This window comes from Jaculus jaculus, chromosome 6 (genome assembly GCF_020740685.1).
Source record: "Jaculus jaculus isolate mJacJac1 chromosome 6, mJacJac1.mat.Y.cur, whole genome shotgun sequence".
Classification (NCBI taxonomy): Eukaryota; Metazoa; Chordata; class Mammalia; order Rodentia; family Dipodidae; genus Jaculus; species Jaculus jaculus.
Window position 1 is genome coordinate 87268688 of NC_059107.1, and position 21536 is coordinate 87290223.

General features: G+C 41.9%; 1 protein-coding gene across 2 annotated transcripts in view; it reads left to right on the plus strand.

The window, feature by feature from the left end:
- Positions 1 to 21536, plus strand: part of Ano6 (anoctamin 6) — a 204331-nt gene that overhangs the window by 169163 nt on the left and 13632 nt on the right. For both annotated transcript variants that reach the window (XM_045152432.1, XM_012951190.2), the window contains 5 exons: positions 2949 to 3174; positions 4812 to 4981; positions 5190 to 5287; positions 11660 to 11790; positions 17416 to 17621. In XM_045152432.1, the coding sequence (XP_045008367.1) occupies positions 2949 to 3174; positions 4812 to 4981; positions 5190 to 5287; positions 11660 to 11790; positions 17416 to 17621 (831 nt within the window). The remainder of the gene's footprint in view (positions 1 to 2948; positions 3175 to 4811; positions 4982 to 5189; positions 5288 to 11659; positions 11791 to 17415; positions 17622 to 21536) is intronic.

The following is a 21536-nucleotide window of genomic DNA, read 5'->3' on the forward strand; positions in this document are numbered from 1 at the left end:
TCATGCACAGAAACCAGTCAGTAGTAGTGGGAACTTGCTAGCTATTGAGAGAAGAAAGAAGAAACCTACTTTGAATCACACACTATCATAAATTCCAAGAACATTTTAAAATGTTAAACCATAAGCTAAAAATAAGTATAAGGGTTATACAGTCTATATATACCTTTTAAAGTCTTTGTAAATTTTAATAGCAATGGAAGATAATTCAGAGGAAAATTTAGGTTTCGATATACTAGATTTAGACAACATACCAGAAAAAAATATCTGTTAACAAATAGGGTTAACATGAGCTATTAGTGTGCAGAGTCCAGGTCTCCTGTAAAATAATACTATGAGCCTCAGTTATAAGAGTGACAGAGAACTGGACATGACTGACTATATGCACATGAGGAAAAGCATGGTGGCTAGTGAGCTTGGATACATCTAGCCAAAGCTCAGAAGTAACTAAGAATGCGCATGCCACATTGGGGCTCCACTTGTTGCCTCTCACAAGACCGCATGCGATTGCCAGCATCAGCACTTCTCTGCAGAACATGACAAGTGCTTGTCGCTTCAGCTCTCCTAGAAAGCACTTTGCCAGTACACATGAGCAAGCATGTTCAAGTTTTAGAAGCCTTTTTAAAATATTTATTTATTTATTTGAGAAACAGGACTTCTAGCTCTCTAGATACATGCACCACTTTGTGCATCTGGCTTTACATGGGTACTGGGGAATTGAACCCAGGTTCTTAGGATTTACAGTCAAGTGCTGTAACTGCTGACTCATCTCTCCAGCCCTGCTTTAAGAAGCTTTTAATCAAGAAATTGCTCAAAGCCCAAAATGGTAGAGCATGCTTGTGATCCTAGTACTCAGTAGGCTGAAGCAGGAGGATTACAGGTATGAGGCTTATCTTGGTCCCATAGCAAGACCTTGTCACAAGGGGTGAGAAATAAATCAATTTTTAAAACCATGGTGACTAGAGCTAAGATTGCCTCCCAAACTTTTATCACATTTTATATAGCACTTTCACATACATCCACACTTGACTATATCTCAGCCAAAATATCTTACCTTACATTCACCTGTGGGACTATCATGGAATATTATACAGCCTTGAAAAGGTGTGCTTATGTAAAGATTCCATGACATGAAATGCATATGATTATTAGGAGTTAAAGAAAAGGATAGAGTATGTGAACTGGTATTAAAAATGCAAACAAAGCTTAGCTCTGCAATTATGCTTATTCTTAAACAGTGAATAGACTTTCCTGGTTTTCTTTATATTATTTTTATGACTAATGAAATCAGTGTCCAATGGTTTAAATAATGGTAAGATAGAGGAGCAGGGTTTTACTGATGTCTGAAACTAAACTCTAGGTAGAAGGAGTAGTTATGGTGAAGGCTATCTACTGCAACCTCAGTAATATCTACACCCCAGGGCTGAAAGTCGAGGAGAAGGTGTTCCCCTCTATGTGAAACCTAGGGCTTCTCTAGGCTAGGAAGTGGATGCAGATCAGCAAATACAGTGTATCATCACTGCAAGGCACTTTCAACTTCTCCCAACGAGCACATACTAAGGTTTTGATCTGAAAAGTATCAAAGCTAGACTCAAAGAGAGGTAAGTAAAAACAATGAAGGAGAACTAGCCCTGCCCTATGGATGGAGAGACTGAACATGCCCAGCAGCCTGGAAGGGTTTGGAAGCACTCCATGCTTGTAAGAGCTCTGGGGTGAATTAGAACCCATGTCCTAAGCCATGGAGGGGGCAGGCTGCACAGAAGTCAGTGTGTCCTCACAGATCTGATTCTGTTCACTCGTGATGCCTTAACCTGGACCTAATTGCTCATTCTGCTTCTGCATCTGTTTCTTCATCCAGGCAAGAGCTGTAATACCACCTCCCTCCCAGGCTTGTTGTGAGGGTTCAACAACAAACCAGTGGGGGCAGGGCAGTCAGAGTTTAAAGGATGCTGCTATATAACTCATGACCTAAAAAATTACCGTGGAGGTCATTTTTAGAAAAATAATATTTTAATATCCTGCTTGTATTGTGCTGAGTTAGGGAAACTTAATACATCTTTTCTCATTTCAGTCATTCTTAAACACACACACACACACACACACTTATTCATTTCACACGATTTAGCTGTGAAGGAAAAGGAGATAATGAACAGATTACAGGGCCAATATAATGCTTTTTCTACAGGCAGATTGCTTAGGAGGTAAGAAAAATCTTCATTTTAACACTTCAGATACCACAGTGGTATTACATAGTGTTTCTCGGGAGTCCAGGCTTAGTGCTTTTCCCAATGGTAACTTGTTTCATCCCCCACTGGTCTGGAAATTAGGTATGCCCTTTGTGAAGATGAGGAAATCTGAAACCCTGCAGATTGGCTTATATAAGGTCCTCTAGCCAGTGCTAGAGGCCACCTCTCTCTCCTATCCACATATGGACTCATTGCTTGGTTTTGAGGTCCACATTCTCTGTAACTTTTCTCTTGGGGCCATCATCTTGAGCAGTCAGACACATAGTGCATGGATGTACAGTATGTCCAGGAAAGTGGATGTAGGCAAAACAGTTTAAAGCTTCCTTTCAAACAGTGTCTGATATGGTGTATCAAATAAGGGATGGCTCACAGGCCCTTTAATGTTCCTTATCCAGTTACCAGAGCAAATTGGCTTACTGAAAACGTAAAATCTTACTATGTGCAGGCTCTGCTGGGGACTATATCAAGCTACAGTGGGTTGGTGTCATAGATCTGGTAGACATGCAGGTACAGGTGATGGCCACTTGAACACCTGAGTGTGCAAAGCATGTGAAACTCTCCTGGCTCTCCTTTCCCGTTCTCATGCCCAATTTCCTACTTCTTTGGTGGCATCACTTTGTACGTGCCCTCTGTCAGTCTGAGTGTGGGGCCAAGTGAGTGTGAGGTGGATTCTCCATGTGCTCATGTGTGTTCACGTGTTTTCAGATTCTGCTCATCATCGCTTCTGTGATCGGGATCATTGTCTACAGGCTCTCGGTGTTCATTGTCTTCTCTACAAACCTTCCCAAAAACCCCAGTGGAACAGACCCCATCCAGAAGTACCTGACCCCACAGATGGCCACATCCATCACTGCTTCCATCATCAGCTTCATCATTATCATGATTCTGAACACCATTTATGAGAAAGTGGCTATCATGATCACCAACTTTGGTAGGTCCTGCACTAGCTTAGGAAATTTAAAAATTAACTGATGCCAGAGGGAGTGGCACACACCTTTTAGCCCAACGCTTGTAAGGCGGAGGTAGGGGGATCTCTGTGAGTTCGAGGCCAGCCTAGAAGTATAGAATATGTTCCAGGTCAGCCTGGGCTAGAGTGAGACCCTACCTCTAAAGACACAAAAATTAGCTGAGACCTTTGCAGAACCTGGTAAATTGGGCTATACCCTTTAGCCATTGCAATCCCTGTGGATTATACATTTTAGAAATTTTCAAGGGTGAACATGTTTTCTCTGGCTTGTATGGGAAATAAACTCTGTGCAGCTATGTACTGATAAGAGGACAAAGCAGTGACAATCATTATAATGTCAGCTCTGTGTAAACAGACTGGGGCTGAATAATATTTTCAATTATGTTAGATCATGTACTCTGTTGCTGAATGTAAATAGTCTCTTTATTGCAAATAAGTGAAATAGGGTCTCAGTTCTGGTGGCGCACACTGCTCTGCTGCCGAGAGCATGGGAAGCCTCACTGTTCCACGTCTTCCCCCATGCTGTTCATATTAATGTAGGCTCGTCAGCCCTGGCTTCTGGAGTTAGTGCTGCTTCTCTCTGGTGTCTGTCCCAGGAAGCTGATTCATAGCAGAGTTAAGGGCTTCCCATTCCCTGTGCACATCTGGGTCGTTCTCCAAATGGGCTGCCCAGTGGTCATCTAAAAGCAATTGGACTGATTGAAATTCCCAACTAGAAGGAGAACCGGTTTTGCCTTCCCTGAATGCCTCTAGCAAGTTGCCCCTATTTTTTTATTTTCTTTAGCAGTTTTACCTTACTGCAATTCAGGAAGACAAAAGAACTTCATGGACTAGGCAGTTCAGAGCTTACTTTCCATGGGGCTGTGCAGTGACCAAGCACATAAGAGGTCCCAAGCTTCATCCCAGCACCACAAAAAAGTGCTTTCTGTCAGTTTTTTTTTTAATTTAATTTAACATTGTATTTATTTATTTATTTATTTTTGTTTGTTTGTTTTTTTGAGGTAGGAGCTTACTGTAGCCCAAGCTGACCTGCAATTCACTAGGTAGTCCCAGGTTGGCCACGGACTCATGGCCATCCTAATACCTCTGCTTCCTAAATGCTGGGATTAAAGGAATGTGCTACTGTGCCCAGCTCTGTCAGTTTTTAGACCTAACACACTTCATGTCAGTTTGATTGCATGGAGCTTGGAAATTTTAAAGAACATTTGAAAACAATATATGTAATACATACATTTATAGATGAACACATATTGATAGTCTGCATATTTTATACCCACTAATTACCTACACATATATGAATAAAGTATCCCTCCTCTCTCTGTCTATATGTATGTATGTCAATAGATAGATACATAGATAAATAGAAAGAAAGATAGGAAAATTGACATATGGGGTACTTTATTCATTTGAGAAGAGAACACTTACAACAATGTGTAAACTTGGGATTAGCACAGTGGCTATATTAAGGAACTGAAAATGGCTTAAATGGAAACAGTGTGAATTGTATTTCTTTTAACATGTTAACTCATGTACCCAAGCCTTTGATTAGGGTCTCAAAGCTGCAGATTGAGCATCTCTCCTTTCTTCCTTTTTAACCACAGAACTCCCAAGGACCCAGACTGACTATGAGAACAGCCTGACCATGAAGATGTTCCTCTTCCAGTTTGTCAACTACTACTCCTCGTGCTTCTACATTGCCTTCTTTAAGGGCAAATTTGTAGGCTATCCAGGAGACCCAGTGTACTGGCTGGGAAAATACAGAAATGAAGAGGTGAGAAAATGGAGCTGTTGCATTCTGTGGACAGTGTAAGCTGCTTCATGTTTTCTGTCAACTAATGAATGGCTGTGTTCACTGTATGTATATTCCTTAGATATTTTTAGCCTAGACAGAAAGAGAATTAGAAAAGTAAATGTAATGCCCTTATTGCAATTCACATCCAACTACAATCTAAGTGAGATTTTTCTTTTTAACATTCCAGTGTGACCCAGGTGGCTGTCTTCTTGAACTGACAACCCAGCTGACAATCATCATGGGAGGAAAAGCAATCTGGAATAACATACAAGAAGTACTGCTTCCGTGAGTGTGAATGTGATCCCTGGTGTTGGGAGAAGGGGCAGGTCAGCCCACACACTGAACTAATTTACCCACACAGCTGCATGTGTGGGTAATACCTCCAAAATGATCTAAAATCTATTAGTGTTAAAAGTCAATGGACAAGAAGGCCCAACTAACAATTTAAATAGCCCAGTGCTGAATAATTATGTAATTATCATAGTTAGCAAAACCCTCACCTGCTATAATCCATGCCTGTGAGGATGTTGCTGGTGGCTAAGCCACCACAGACTTTGAGAAAGGGCCTTTGTCAGAGCTGTGAACTACAGGTGGCCACACATTCCCATAGCTCCTCAACCTTCCCCTCTGCACTAAAGGTCGTTAATATTGATGTATTGCATGGTTATTAATGTAAGTGCCAGTCACTGCACTGAGGGCTATATATGTGCATGTATTATGTACATATGCATATATCTATGCATGCATGTATATTTATATAGTTTAATTTTTTTTAGCTATCCCTCTTTTAATCTCCCTTTTATAAACAAAGGCCTGGTGCTAAGGTCACACTGGCAGTAAGACATTGCCATGAGATTCAGCTCCAGGGTCCCAGGACTGTGCTTTCAAGAGCATCCTTCCGTCTGCAAGGCACAGATATACAGAACATTTTTAATTTTTTTTGTTTATTTTTATTTATTTGAGAATGACAGACAGAGAGAGAGAGAGAGAATGGGCGCACCAGGGCCTCCAGCCACTGCAAACGAACTCTAGACACATGTGTCCCCTTGTGCATGTGGCTAACGTGGGTCCTGGGGAATCGAGCCTTGAACCAGGGTCCTTAGGCTTCATAGGCAAGCACTTAACTGCTAAGCCATCCCTCCAGCCCAGTACAGAACATTTTTAAACAACCATGAAGATTTTGACTTCTTGTTTCCCCAGAAACTGAGAACACCAGCAGGGCATAGTTACACTTCAGGTGTTGGCAGGAGTCCCATTGTCCACTTAAACGTTCACTTAACACCCACCCATATCAAAGGAGGCAACCCAGAGCCATCTCCATTTCCTGTAAATTTCAGGACACATGTACTAGTTTTCCATTGCTACTTAGCAGATCACTGTGAAACTGATAGATTAAAATAAGACAAATTTAGTGTCATCTGGTCCTGGCAGTCAGAAGTCTGGCATTCTTACTGCTGACGGCAGCATGGTGCATCTTTCTAGAGGTTCTTAAGTGAATCTGTTTTTGCTCTTTCTCACTTTTAGAAGCCACTCAGACCCTGGCTTGTGGTTTCTCCTCCATCTCAGCCAGCAGTGTTTCAATCCTCTGACTCTTGCACTGCTCTCCCTCCCCCCACCTTGCCTCTCCGCCCTCTGCCACCATGACATCATTGCTCTCCTAACTCATTCAACAAGTTCTGGGAAGCAGAAGACCATGCTGCTGACATACCTGTGTTGTTGAGGTTATGACTGGCTCTGAAGGTTTGCTCTCATGAACTTTTTGATCCCTCTTCTGATTTGCCTCCTATCTTGATCCTCGTCTGTTTCCTGCCAGCACAAGACAGCATTGCCTCTCTCCTGAATGCCCTCCCCAAATACATACTACTCAGGCATGCTTCACTCAGCTTACCTTTTGAAATACAAATCCTCCTTCTTTGTAAAAAGTCTTGTCCACCATGCCACAGGGTGAATTTGCTTAAAACCCATCACCCTTTGTAGGCTACATTTTGCCCTGCTAGACCCATCATTTACAGCTTCCTATTCTTCCTTTCCCTTCTTTTCTAGAACCTTTCTCCTGAATTGTTAGGCTTTTGTTCATTCTGTTTATGGAATGGTTAACTGATTCCGGGCATCCTTCCAGTCCCTCACCTGGGCTTCATCCTCCCTTGTCAATGTGAACTACCAAAGTCCTTCTCTAAACAGCCCCCCTCTCCCCACAGAAAAGAGTTGTGGTTTTAGTAGTGAAATAATTTTATAATCCTACTGTGTAAAAAATAACTCTTCCATAAAATTCATATGTTTCTAGATAAGTAATAGTAGCTAAATCATACCATTTGTTTCTATTGAAAATAGATATATATAGAATAAAGTCTAGCTCATTCTTATATTATTAAAGAAGTGTTTTTTTAACCAAATAGATTATTTAACAGTCAGCTGTTTTCTAATTTTAAAACATTCAGGAGGAGAGTCTATTTCTTAAATTAGTACCAGGAAAATGATTTACACAATCTGAAAAAAATACAAAGTATTATTTCTTAAATTAGTATTGAGAAATTAAAGGATAAATTATAGCATCCATGACCTATCTATATCTTCACTTCAAGTAAGCTTATTGTTATAAGTCACAGTGACCTGACTGTTGCCTTGGTATTTCTGCTCTGGTCTAAGATATATGCCATGTGTTTTAAATTGTCTTTCCCTTAGCCTGAAAACTTGGAATGCAAAGTCTGAGCCAAATCACAGGAACTGGGGCTGTTGCTGCTATTGAAGGGCCAGTTTCCCTCTTACTGTTTTCTATAGAGTAATATGTTTTTACCCCTGCTTCCCAGAGAAGCAGTCATCTGAGAAACTCATGGGAAAGGGAAGAGGGTTAGCAGCTGTTTTCAAAAGTTGCCATGTCAGAAGGAACGTGGTGGACTTCTCATCCCTGGCCCCTCTGCTTTGATTCCTGGACCAAGGGCCTAGAGTGTCGGGCACCGTGGGTGGGGCTCCACCTGTGGTCGCTCCCGTGTCTGGGCTGGTCTTCAGCATAGAGAAAGCACTGGGCATGAACCCTTGCATGAGTGAAGACCTCATAAGCTTCAGATAAAACCACCAGTAAACATGGTTGTTGTCTGGACCCAGAGAACAAGCTCAAGGTCCTTGGTCTGCCCAGCAGCAATAAGTACTTCCGATATGAGGCATTTCTGGAAATTGGTTTATTCTGTACTTGATAAAAGAGTAGTATAATTCCTCTGTTAAATAAATTATTCTGGAGATGTTTTAAGATGAAATGTTAGGGAAGATAAACACCCCAAATGCCTGTAGCATCAGTTCTCTCAGGTGTTTAGAAGAGGCTGGCTATCTTTTCCCTTACGTATCTTCTGTGTTTTCTGCTGTGACCATGCGCATGCATCGCAAGAGCTGGTGTAGGAGGAAATGCTCATTCTGAAGAGATGATATAGATGAGGCTAAAGTTAGAGACAGTGGGAGTCCTAACCTGCAGATCCCTTCACAGTGCACACTCACCCTTCAAGTCCAAGGGCAGTGAACTCAGCATGGAGTAGGTGCAGGAAGTGCACCTATTCGAAGCAGAATTAGTATCTGTCTCCAGTATGTGAATTCAGTATGACAGAGGCCAAGAGAAAATCAGATGTAAAGTGGTGTCACACTATATTCACTAAGTAACTTAGAAAAGGGCAACTTGTTATGATATGTTTTATACATGGTAAATTGGTACAGAAATTACTTTATGATCCCTACTTCTAGCCTTGGATGGGGGGAAGTATCTAGTGGGTTTTGAAGTTCATAGGTGATGCTCATGCACAGTGAAGACTGGGATCAGAAACAGCCCAGTGGGAAACCCCACATTCAGGGAGGGCAACAGTGGGTGCATTTCTATTACAGCTGACTGTTCACCTGGGAAAACGGAACTAGCAGCTTCGAGTCCAAAGCTTATGAAGCCAGACAGAGACTTACGACATCATCTACTGTGCGTGGGAAGATGGAACAGTAGACAGAGGAGGCACCAGATAAGTTAGGAATGTAGCAAGATAGAAGTTGCACCCTGAATCCAAATTATGACCTACTGAGGGCCAAGAAAGAAAAATACCTGCTTTTCTGGTACATAGGATTCATGAGAGGCTAGAGCTGCAAGTGAGAGGCAGAAGAGAAAACAGTAGAGAGGCTAGAGAGATAGCTCAGCTATGAGAGGTGTTTGCTTGCAAAGCCAGCCTGCCCAGGTTCAATTTCCCAGCACCATGTTCCAGTCCTCCCTACACACAGATAACGAATACCCACATAAAGCCGGAAACACAAAGTGATTCATATGTCTGGAATTCATTTGCAGTGGCAAGAGGCCCTGGTACACCCATGCTCTTACGTCTATTCACTGTCTCTCTTTCCCTCTCCCTCCCGCTCTATGTGTCTCTCCACTTTCTCTCAGTTTCTCTTTATCTCCTTCTTATAAAAATGTTTTTTTTTTTAAAAAAAGTAGAAACCAGCGAGGCGTGGTGGTGCACGCCTTTAATCTGAGCACTCGGGAGGCAGAGGTAGGAGGATCGCAGTGAGTTCGAGGCTACCCTGAGACTCCATAGTGAATTCCAGGTCAGCCTGGGCTACAGCGAGACCCTACCTCGAAAAACAAAAAAAAAAAACCAGAAATCTTGAGACTTGGTGTCATGAAGTATGGTGATGTGGGGTGTTGGGGCTTCCTCTACTTTTTGACTTGACATGTAAGAAGCTACACTGTTAACAAGTGTTCCACATCTTCCTTGTAAATACCAAAGTGAGAACTGCTGGTCTATGAGACCTGATATCCCCAAGCTAACGTTCCCAATAACACAGGTCCTGTATTGGTCAGCAGAGGGTATGAATATATGAAGAACTGTGCTTAAACCCTTTACGTACTTTGATTCCAATTAATCCCAACAACAGCCATGGTCATTGTACCAATTTATCACCCATTTACTTTTAACTATTAAGCAATGCAGTAGTGTGCATTTAAACTCAGCAGAGCCTGAGTCCAAATCCCTCCACTTTTCCCAGGGCGTGGAAGGGCATGGGGAAGATGGGAAGCCAGGGGCGTGTTCTATGAAAGAGCATCTCCCCTGAGTAAGGGCTCCCCTCCGTGGTGGTCAGGGAAGTTGATGCTGAGATCAGCAGCTGTTGTGAGTCCTGTGTGCTTAGCACTGCGTGCACACAAGGGCCAGGATGAGGGCCTGCACTCTCTCTTGTGGTAGTTGCCTTTGCAGTGAGGCTTTCTCATGGTCAGAATGTGAATCCCGCACAAACCTGTGGTCTAATCAGCCAGAAGCATAGCCGGATGTTACATGTGCCCTGAAGTCACTGGTGCTGCTTCGGATGAACTCCACAAGTAAACCACAACTGGCTGTTGCTTGAGGGGACGGTGGTTCTGTGTGCTGCTGCTTCACACCATTCCCCTACCATCTCAGATTCCTTCAGAGCAAATTGGCTTAAAGGGGGAGGAAGCATTTGTCTGAGCCCAAGAAGCCAAGAAGCATGATATTCAAGAAGAAAAAAGAGACAGCTGGATGGAAATGAACCACCCATCAGTGGGCAGAGCTGGTTCTGCACTGTGATGGTGACAAGCTGTTATGCTCCCCATGTTCTTAAATTGCTCAACTTAACATAGAGTCAGAGACCTGTTGTATCTAATGTCAAACTATCACTTCTGTGCCTAGTGCCCTGCGGCTGTTTCTCACTTCCCCCAGTGAAGAACACTCAAATCCTTAGTGGTCTCATAGACTGCACCCCAGTGCATCGGCCCACTAGCCCAGGATGGCAGAAGCCTCTATGCCATGAGTCACCAGCAGGAACTTGGCCTCCGTATTCCCTGTTCCCTCAGCTCTTTGCCTCTTCCATGTCCTTGTCATCAGTCAGTGATCATTAGGTGAGGTTATCCCTCCAGCATCCCAGGTCTCCCTACGCACAGATACAAAAGAACTTGCAGGCTGGAGAGATGGCTTAGTGGTTAAGTGCTTGCCTGTGAAGCCTAAGGACCCCGGTTTGAGGCTCGATCCCCCAGGACCCACGTTAGCCAGATGCACAAGAGGGCGCACGCATCTGGAGTTCCTTTGCAGTGGCTGGAAGCCCTGGTGCGCCCATCCTCCCTCCCTCCCTCCCTCCCTCCCTCCCTCCCTCCCTCCCTCCCTCCCTCCCTCCCTCTCTCTCTCTCTCTCTCTCTCTCTCTCTCTCTCTCTCTCTCTCTCTCTGCCTCTTTCTGTCTCTGTCACTCTCAAATAAATAAATAAATAAATAAATAATGAACAAAGAGAACTTGCTCTGATTCCCACCCAACCCCCAACATTTACAACCAGCTCACATGCTGTGTCTTCATTTTGCTTATTTTCACTGATGATTCTCATACTTGAAAGACCACTTTGAATGATTAGAGGGGAAATGGGAAAAACTAAAGTTAATCAAATGAAAGAATCTTCACAGCCTTAACCTGCCCATGTGAAAAGGAGGTACGAGAATGAGTGTGCACTTCTTTGATAACCTACTTTCAGTTCTGCTTACAGAATATGTTGGGATATGTCAGCAGAAATAAGATATTTAACGTGCATCAAGTTAATTTCTTAGGAAGATTATACAGTCAGCTTTGAGAAAGCAAAAAGTGCTTCATGACATTTGGTCTGATAACACTCATTCTAATCTCCAATGTGCTCTTTCTTGCAGCTGGATCATGAATCTAATTGGTCGATTTCAAAGAGTTTCAGGATCAGAAAGGACAACTCCACGGTGGGAACAAGATTATCATCTGCAGCCCATGGGCAAACTGGGACTCTTTTATGAGTATCTTGAAATGAGTAAGTTTTTAGTGAAGTGTTATGTAACATTTGTGTTGAAACATGTGTTAGAGCCCAAAGCAGCTATGGACTGAGCCAAATAATCACTTTATGAACATGAAAGGACTACATTTTTCTCCACTAGATAAAATGGTAACAGGCTTTCAAATAATGTGGCCATGTGTGTCTTTGCCAATATTTTTCTTGTTAAGTACTAAAGATATGTTACCTGCAACAAAATACAATATTCCTCAAGGAACTTCTTCACCATTAGTTCTCAAACATTCTAACCATGTTCTCTGAGAATGGACACAACCACTGCCATTAGGTGTGATCCATTCAGCTTGGGCTGGAGTCCACGCCGGCATGGCTGTCTCATACGCTTCTGGTCTCGTCATTGAAGCAGGCGTGAAGCCCATGCTGCTTCCCAGTAGGAACACTCCCCTTCTATAACTTGCTCCATCTACAATGGCTTGTTTTTTCTAACCAGGGCTGCCCAGTGCCTTGAGGTCCTTTCTGACAGGGAACCATTCTGCTGATCTGGAGTTCATATTTAGCACAGGCCTGTTCCTTCTTGAACATCTTACCATTTTGGATTATTTGCTCAGACTCTGTGTCTCTACAGTGGAGCTTGATTTTGAGCTCTTTGTTGCCTGTGAATAGATGCATCTCAGAACATATTTCCACAGGAAGCACTATGACATGCTTATGCCCCATATGGCTGTTTACATGCCCTTTCTGCTAAGTGTTACACTGAATCACAGTTGCTTTAAACTTAGGAAAATAGAAAAACAGATGCAAAATTAGTTTGCTGGGCCTTGTATTCACATACAGGGTGTTGTGTTTGAAAAGACAGCTCTTCATGATCCCTATTCACAAGTCTGCAGATAGAAGGTGGGTTTTGTTAAACTGCATTCTCTGTATAAGACAATTGCTTTCAAAGTGTATGTGAAACTTATTTGTATGCTTTGGTGAGAAAATGGTTCACTTTGGGGCTATATCAACCTGGGGTCAGATTTGAACTTCATTTCTTGCTTTTTATATGTTTTAAGAATAAGTTGTTTATTTTTGTCGTTGTTTTGTTTTTGTTTTTGTTTTGATGTGGGATTTCACTCTAGGCTAGGCTGACCTGGAATTAATTCACTGTGTAATTTCAAGGTGGCCTCCAATTGAAGCGATCCACCTAACTCTGCCTCCCGAGTGCTGGGATTAAAAACATGCTCGGCTCTTAAGAACAAATTTTATTGGGAGTGATACATAATTAAGATGCTGTAATTATTTATTCTGTTGGTTTTCAAAAAGACTACAAGGCAATTGTACATTATTCCAAAATGAGTCATAATTATAAGTATTTCTTATTAGAGCCAAGCATTAATACGACTCTCCTAGCTCAGAATACTATTTTTTATTTTACTCTCTCCCCGCAAAAAAACACTTGGGAAACTTTTTTTCCCTAGTTGATTGATCAAATAAATGATGGTCAGAGAAAATGTTATATAGTTAAGCTTTGGGGAGAAGCTGATACTCTTTTAGAGTGTCATAAGCTAATTAAAATCGTGACAGGCCTTGTGAGTTAAATAATTTGGCCTCATCTGACCCTATAAAAAAAAAGACAGAAAAATAGCTCTTACAGACATATTTTGAGATTCATTAAATTGGTTTCCAATTATCCAAATAATACCCAAGGACTTAGAAAATGTCATCAGTTTCTGAGAGTTGGCAGTCTGTTATTGTATATTCAATAACAGAGTAAAATCTGTGTTTTGTCCTTCTTCACGTTTGTAAATACAGCTCCAACAGCTCTAGGGAAACACCTTCCTGCAAACGACCTGTTGGCCTGGCACCACCACTGCTCTGTCTTTTCCCCTTCCTTCCTACCTAGCCAGTTTCCACTGTACCCTTGGGGACCTCCCCAGTTTTCATTCTGCTTTGCTATTCCTTTGTTGGGGACCCCTGCAGCCCTGGATACCATAATCGTACGTGTGCCCCTCTCTGCTGTACCCATCCTGCTGGAGCAAACTTCCAAGTGCTCCTCATCTTCCAGCCCTCAGCCCTGCTGCCCAGAACTTACACTCGCTAATACTTAAGTGAGTTAGAGCATCTATGCAATTACTAGTTAATCTTAAATTCGCATGCCCCACCCAGTCTCCCACCAAGGCTATGCCCTATGATTTTATCATTGTTACCGGTGAAACTTATGTTTCTTTGATTCAGTAAATTTCCTGCCATTTTAAAATCGAGTAACCCTGGGATGTGAGCCGAAGTTGACCCCAGTATGTTGGGTCCTGAAATAGAGCTTTCAGTATTTATATATGGAAGCAAATATGCTGTTTTGTACATAGAGTCATACATACCACAGACACAGGCCTCTCAATATCTCAGTGATTTCCCACTGGAAAGATGCCATACAGAAATGCATTGAGATGAAGTTAGCTATGAAGTTGTCTATGATGCTCTTGCCTTGTTAATTTGTTCATCTCCATGTTAAATTTTCAAAATCATTAAAACAATGACCTTCATATATTATTTCCTCTGTTTAATTTACTCTAGTGAATATCACAGCTCTTTCAGCATCCCTTTGCCCACTCCCTTCTTCCCCTGTGCCATACCCATCACAGTCCCTGCTATACTGCCCAGGACTACATTCTTCCTTTCTTTCCTCTCAGCTCTTTTCCTGCCCACCACCTGCACTGAAGTCCCCTGGCCTTGGCACGAAACTTCCAGCATGGCAACTAAGTAACTGGGAGGGATTTGAAGTCTCCTGTGTCTTCATTCATTTATTTAATGCACATGTTTGAGTAGAGGTTTTTGCCAAACACTGAATCATTGCCTGAGCATGACAAGAAAAGACTTGCCCAGGTACAGCCTAGCAGCAGTGGCCTAGTTAAGATCATGCCATTTGGACTGGATTTTGAAAAATGAGTGGTAGTAAGTTATCAATGGTATGGTGAGAGGAAAGGACATTTCATGCAAAAAGGCAGACACCTTTTTAAGTAATAATATGGCCACTTAAAGAAAGTCTAGTAGAGAAAGTGTGTTTAAAACAAAGAATTGATAGGTGGGGTATCAACTAAGCTACAGACATGTCATGATGGTCCCCGTGTTTGGTACAACATGTACCTTAGATTTCATATGAAGGAATAGGGGTATAAGAGAAATTAAATAACGTCAATGTTGAAGATCAGATTACTCTGGAAGCACAATGGAAGGGGTTGTGGTCAGAGACCATACTTTTGGGAAGATGATAATCTAGGAGCTAGAGCAATTAATCTAGATAACTAACACATACCTAGAGGGTATAGGCCCCAGGTATAGATCCCAGGAGACAGACAAGTTTGGTAAGTTAAGTGTTAAGGAGGTGACTTGTATGGCAAGTAAATAGAATTGTTAGGACACCTTCTAGGAGGTAGGTTGAGGAGCTGGTGTGGAGATTCAAATGTGTGTAGATAAGAAAGGCAGTGCCCAGGTGGGACCTGAGAGGCAGGCGAGCCATGCAGATGGGTCCAGCAGCCTAGCTGGTTTGCAGAGAAATTGACAGAATTGATGACAAGGTCTTAGGGTAACGCTCCATTTAAAAGGAGAAGAGCAGAGCGGCAGGGTCAGGGGGGCAGTTTTGTCAGCAGAGAGCAGGCTTAGAAAATAATAACATTGTTGGAGAGGAATTGAAATGTGACAAAAAATAAAGGAACACAACGGAAAAGGTAGAGGAAGGGTAGTTACAACCAAAGCCTCTTGGCTGCTAGAAATTGTGGGAGAGTGGAAGAAGCATTAGGGCAAGGTAGTAGTGTTTTCAAGGCTCCAATTTTTTAATGTGTAACTTGGCTTATGGAAAACTGTGTCATCTGTGTCAATCTGCCTGGCGATAAACAAACAGGACTAGAAATGTGCCTGGGCTTCGGACTGTGCCGTCACCTGCTAGATAACGTGCGGAGATTCAGTCCCGTGGGATGCAGGGCTTGGAGGACATAATGAGAGGCAGAGAAGCAAGTGGTGTGATGCTGCCTTTGAGAAGGTGTTGGGGAACTGTGAGGTCGCAAGAAAGCTTCCGACAAGGCTGGTGTTTGCCTTTCCAGAGCATGACCTGCACCCTGCCGAAAGGGTGGGATTTGCTGCTGGAGCTCTGAGCCTCAAAAGAGGTTTACAAGGGTTTTCTCATTTGACTGTCAGAGCAGATTCTACTGGGCTTTTATTTTTTTCTAGGGACTTTTAATTTAAAAGTTTTTAATTCTCCTGAAATCAAAAGTGATGCCAGTGCCATCCCAATTTTTCTGCCAAGTTAGGTAGCTGTTCCAATGTGTGAGCCTACTGGTTATGATCTAGTGAAAGCTTAGGCGTATTTATATCTCTTCTTTAAAACCATTCAGCTTAATACATACTGTCTCTCCATGTGGTAGGTCACAGTAGCATTACAATTAGTGTTGTCTGGAGTTGGTCTCCTTTTAGTCTTTTTATCATTGCCTGTACTAATACTGTCTGTGTGTCTGTCCCTCACTATTTCACTTGCTTATATCTCTTGAAATTTACAATCTTTCAATTTAAAAAAAAAATCCCCTAGGCATTACTAACTGAACTTGTACATCCCCAAATGACTCTGACCAACTAAGAATATGGCACACCTTATTCATTCATTCATTCATTCATTCATTCATTCATTCATTCATTCATTTTTTCAATTATAATAGTGCTTACATTTCTCATTGTTTTATTCATTGTGCTTTTGTTATCATAAATGGTGTCTTTTTTCTTCTGGATTTTTACTTGTGTTTTACTGTGACTAAAATCCTGACCTGTCCTCTCATGAGATCTGACTGCACTGGGTCCTTAGTCCAATGTAGAGACTGCAAGCTGGCCTTCCAGTAGGTCACACACTTACCAGTTTAATACAGTTGACTCCATTCCACTCCACAGTGCCTTACTTGCCTGGATCCAAGACTGATGAGCATGTTGGAGGTGGGATAGACACAGACCTTACCATCACTCCTTGTTGTTCCCACTGCTGCCCAACATCACCTATCACCAGCTCTGGTCTTTGCCTGTCTGACTTCTCTTATGGCGACCACTTCTGCCAAGTCTATGTGACTCACTGCCTCCTCCAGGCCTGCTGCTCTTCTGACATGTCTCTGGCCTCTCAGACCAACAGCTAAGGCAAGGCCACCACAGCTTTGCCCTCCGAGCCAGAGTGGACCCTGCTTCTTATCTAACCAAAGGACTGCAGGAGCTCTAAGGTCACTCCAGTGCTACATTTACTTCTCTTAACTTGATATGTCCACTCTAGTCCTTTTTTAAAACCGAGTTGTGAATCTTCTCCCAACCTTGTATTGACACTAAGAGTGAATAATATGCTTAAGATTTCTTACACTTATTACCAGAAAATAGCTGTGATATATAAAATATTTTAATATGTTGTTTCTAGTAAGTGAATATACATGGAAAAAAAAACAAATTGTAATTGTCTTTTCATGGATTTTGTGTTTGTGTTGTATTTAATTTATTTCTGTTGACCATGAAGTTGTGCTCAACTATGGCTGTGTCTGCTGTCTGGGACTGAGATCTTTATTTGCTTTTCTCTTGCTTTAAAAGAGCAAAGGAAATATGTTGTCCTCCATCCATCCTTCACTCTGTGACATATGTTCATTCTGTTGACAGTTATTCAGTTTGGGTTCGTCACCTTATTTGTGGCCTCTTTTCCACTGGCTCCTCTGCTGGCGCTGGTGAACAATATATTGGAAATAAGAGTGGACGCGTGGAAACTGACTACCCAGTTTAGACGCATGGTGCCAGAAAAAGCCCAGGACATCGGCGCATGGCAGCCCATCATGCAAGGAATAGCCATCCTGGCTGTGGTAACCAATGTGAGTAGGCCTGGAATCCACAGGGTTAGTCCCACAGGTCCAGGGTGCAATCTAAAGAATCAGCTGGTTCTGTTGTAAATGGGAGGACAGCACCAAGCCTGTCAGGCAATACAGCTTAATCATTTATTATTGATTTGCCAAGTCCAGACCTCCTACCGAAGTACTGTTGTTGCTGCTTTGCTACAGTTTTTATTCAGTAAGATAATAAGGATGAACACATTAAATCCTTGTGTAACCATAGCAAGAGTTATACCTCAAAGGGCTTTTATCGTGTACATAGAAATGAGTTCATTTAGCATTTGAATACACTAAAACTAAGACCATTCAACCACATTTTACTATATATCTTGAAGTATCATCTTAAAACATTAACTGTGATGAAGGAGAAATACTTGTGTGACCATCCTTGTCTCTAAGAACCAGACCCCAAGTCTTTGCTAGCTGTGCTTCCGTTGTTGGCTGAAGCTGCCTCGTGATCTGCGTGGTGCACAGCTCTCTATGGCCTGTACAGTTTGCTTGCTTGCTTGGCCACAGGCCAGCAGGGAGCTCTCAGGCAGAGTTTTCACGTCAGCTCATCATTGTACCTCTTTCCCTATAAGCAGCCTGAAAACCAGGAGCATTTCCATTGTATCTCACTGCCGATCCCATCACCAGGCCTGCCCCCCCCCCACCATACACACACAGCAAAATAAAAACACCCTGATTTCTCAGTTTTAGTTTCTTAAAACCTATACTTGCCAAGTTTTCTCATGAATCCCAACAGAAAAGGCAGCAGAGTCTGTAGGCACCTCTGGGGAGAGAAGCAGTTATAAAATGAGGGGATGTGAGCTCACTTCCAGCCCTGCAGCTTGAGCTGAGTGATCCTGGACCAGGTCTTTGCATTTCAGAGCCTCATTTTACCATTTGTACAATGAATAATTCCCTACCCATAATGCTTAGGGAGTTCAGTGAGCTACGGCTTAGAATGCCTGGAGCCTGATCCTTACTCTTTTGGCTGTTACTATTTAACTTTAATACTCAACATCATTAACAGTGACCCTTTGAGGACCCTGATTGATGCCTCAAGTTATGACACAAGAGCTTCAAAATCAGTTACCCTCTGATGGTGGTTATGGTTGGATACAGTAGAACAAGTTATATGGCACCCAGTGTTATCTCCACTCCCTACTCCAAACCCTCAATTTCTCTGAATTGCAGGCTGCCTCTACCTTTTAGGACCTGATAGGTTCTGTCAGTTTCCTTTCAAACAGCTCTACCTTCAACATCCAGTGTGCTTCAAAATGAAGACTGATGTTCAGAAATCCAACAGCAAGGCCTTTCAGGTTCCATAGTTATAAAGCTTGAATCTGTCATGTCCAATATGCTACAGTTCAGCAAGCAGGACAGGAACAGGGGCTTGTGTGCATCAGGAAAATTGTCAGCAACAACGCTTGAAACTAAAAGGGTTTTTCTTTGACCTTCAGCAACCAGAAAATGCAATGACTCAAACTTCTGATTCTGTAAGCATTCTGGTTTGCCTATATCAGGTATCCTTGCTATGGCTGTACTCCATGAACACAGAGGGAAGACTGGTTGGGCTTCTAAGGCTCTCTGTGTGCATGCATGTGTGTGTGTGTGTGTGTGTGTGTGTGTGTGTGTGTGTATACACATGCACTAACTGGGGCTTTTGGTGATTGTCCAACACTTTTTCCTTATAGCTTACCCCAGGAAAACTGCTTACTAGGTTTATGTAATTGATGAAACATTCACAACCCTTTAGTCCATATTGTGTGTCCTTCACTTCCAAAATGCAGTGTACATACATAAAGATGCATTTAAGCATTGATATGTATCTGTCATCCCCCACATATACATGTATGTATGTACATATGCAACCTAATGTGAACAATAAAAGAGAACTACCCATGTAAGAGGAGACACCAACACATGTATAGTATGAAATAATTCTTACTAAAGCTGCTGGGTCCATAAAAAGCTGAACTGATGCTGGTGTATCCTGCCAAAGCATCTGCTATTGAAGCACAATATTAATTTATTTTGATATAAATGAAAATTCATGTCAAAGAGCATGGGAAATTAGGCACATGCATGTGTATGCACTCCTGCAGCATGGTCTCTCAAGAAGCTCATTTTAGGAGAAAAGATGTTTTATCAGAAGACAATAGAATTATCTTCTTTGCTGGAACCTTTGTACCTTCCTGAAGCACATCTTTCTAGTAATTGTTTAAAAAGTTATTGTTGAGTTAAATGAGAACTAGAAAATTCTTCTATTGGAAAATTGTTCTATTGAAAAGTGGCAAATGGTAAAATACTCTTGCCTTACCACACCACTAACAGACAGACACACATCCAGACATACACAGATTTGTTTTCGTGTGGGAGAAAGTAACAAAGCTAGTTCTAGTGAGGGAACTTTTGCAACCCCAATACCCCTAATTATCTGAAGAATATTATTAAAAATCATCATGAGCCCAAAACACATCTTCAGCTCATGCCTTGACCAGTACCTTCATTAATCATGTAAAATATGCTCTCAAGTACATTTTCTCCTTTGTCCTTCTTTGACATCATTTTATACATCAGAGTTGAAAGCCCAAATGAGAACTTCAGAGAAGAGTCACGTAACTCTGAAAAGTCTTCCATGTTGATAAACCTCTGTCTGACACAGACATGAATTCTAAGTAACCCACACACACCATCCTTATGTCAGAAGCACTTCTGGCCTTCTATGTATTCAATTATTGACCTTCATGACTTCACCCATGTTGTCTTTCAGAAGTTTGGAGTCTTAGACACTAGCTCTAACAAAACTGACCTTATTGCTTGACTGTGTAAATGGAGCAACCCCAATACAGTGTGTGATTCACATTTCATTTTAAAAAGTATGTTGCTCTCTAATGAAGCAATAAACAGAAGCATATACAAGAGTTTAAAATAAATCAGGTTGGGCTGAAGAGATGGCTTAGCAGTTAAACGCTTGACTGTGAAGCCTAAGGATCCCGGTTCAAGGCTCGATTCCCCAGGACCCACATAAGCCAGATGTACAAGGTGGCGTATGCATCTGGAGTTCCTTCGCAGTGGCTGGAGGCCTTGCCGTACCCATTCTCTCCCTCCCTCCCTCTCTCCCTCTCTCCCTCTCTCCCTCTCTCCCTCTTCCCCTCTCCCCCTCTCTCTCTCTCTCTCTCTCTCTCTCTCTCTCTCTCTCTCTCTCTCTCTCTCTCTCTCTCTCCCTGCCTTTGCCTCTTTCTCTCTCTGTCTGTCTGTAGTTCTCTAATAAATAAATAAAAATTTTTTAAAAATAAATCAGACCATGGGTTGACTTATTTCAGTAAGTTAAGAGGCCATGGGGGTCAGGGAGTATGAACTTAAAGGCCATTGCTTAAATATAATCAAGGAAAATGTATTTTACTTAGTTGTCATCCTGTTTTGTGAGAACAAGTGAAAGACACAGTTTTTGGTTTTTTGTTTTTTAGTATTCCTAGCAAAGGAGTCTTCCAAAGCCAGATGATTTTCACACTGTTGGCCTTAGTGTCACATTGACAAGAACATTCTAACTCTAACCGATGGAAGATAATTCGATTGCATAGAAATCTGAGGCTGTTATAAGTTTTTAAAAAGTACTGATTAGCCATAACATATATAAACAACCCTTGTTATGTATAACACTATAATATATAGTTATTCTGAATAGTTCTTCTTGTATTTAAGAAACATAGCAATTTTCAGATATTTGCATTTGAACTGTAGACCCATTTTCCTCTAAAAATCCTCTAAAGGAATATTATTCAACTTTAAAATTTCTGCTCAAAGATTTTAAGATACTATATATGCATATATAGATAAACTAGATTTCTAAATCTTTCTTTTAAATATCCACCTAAATGAAAACAGTAATTCTATCCTGTTCACCATAAC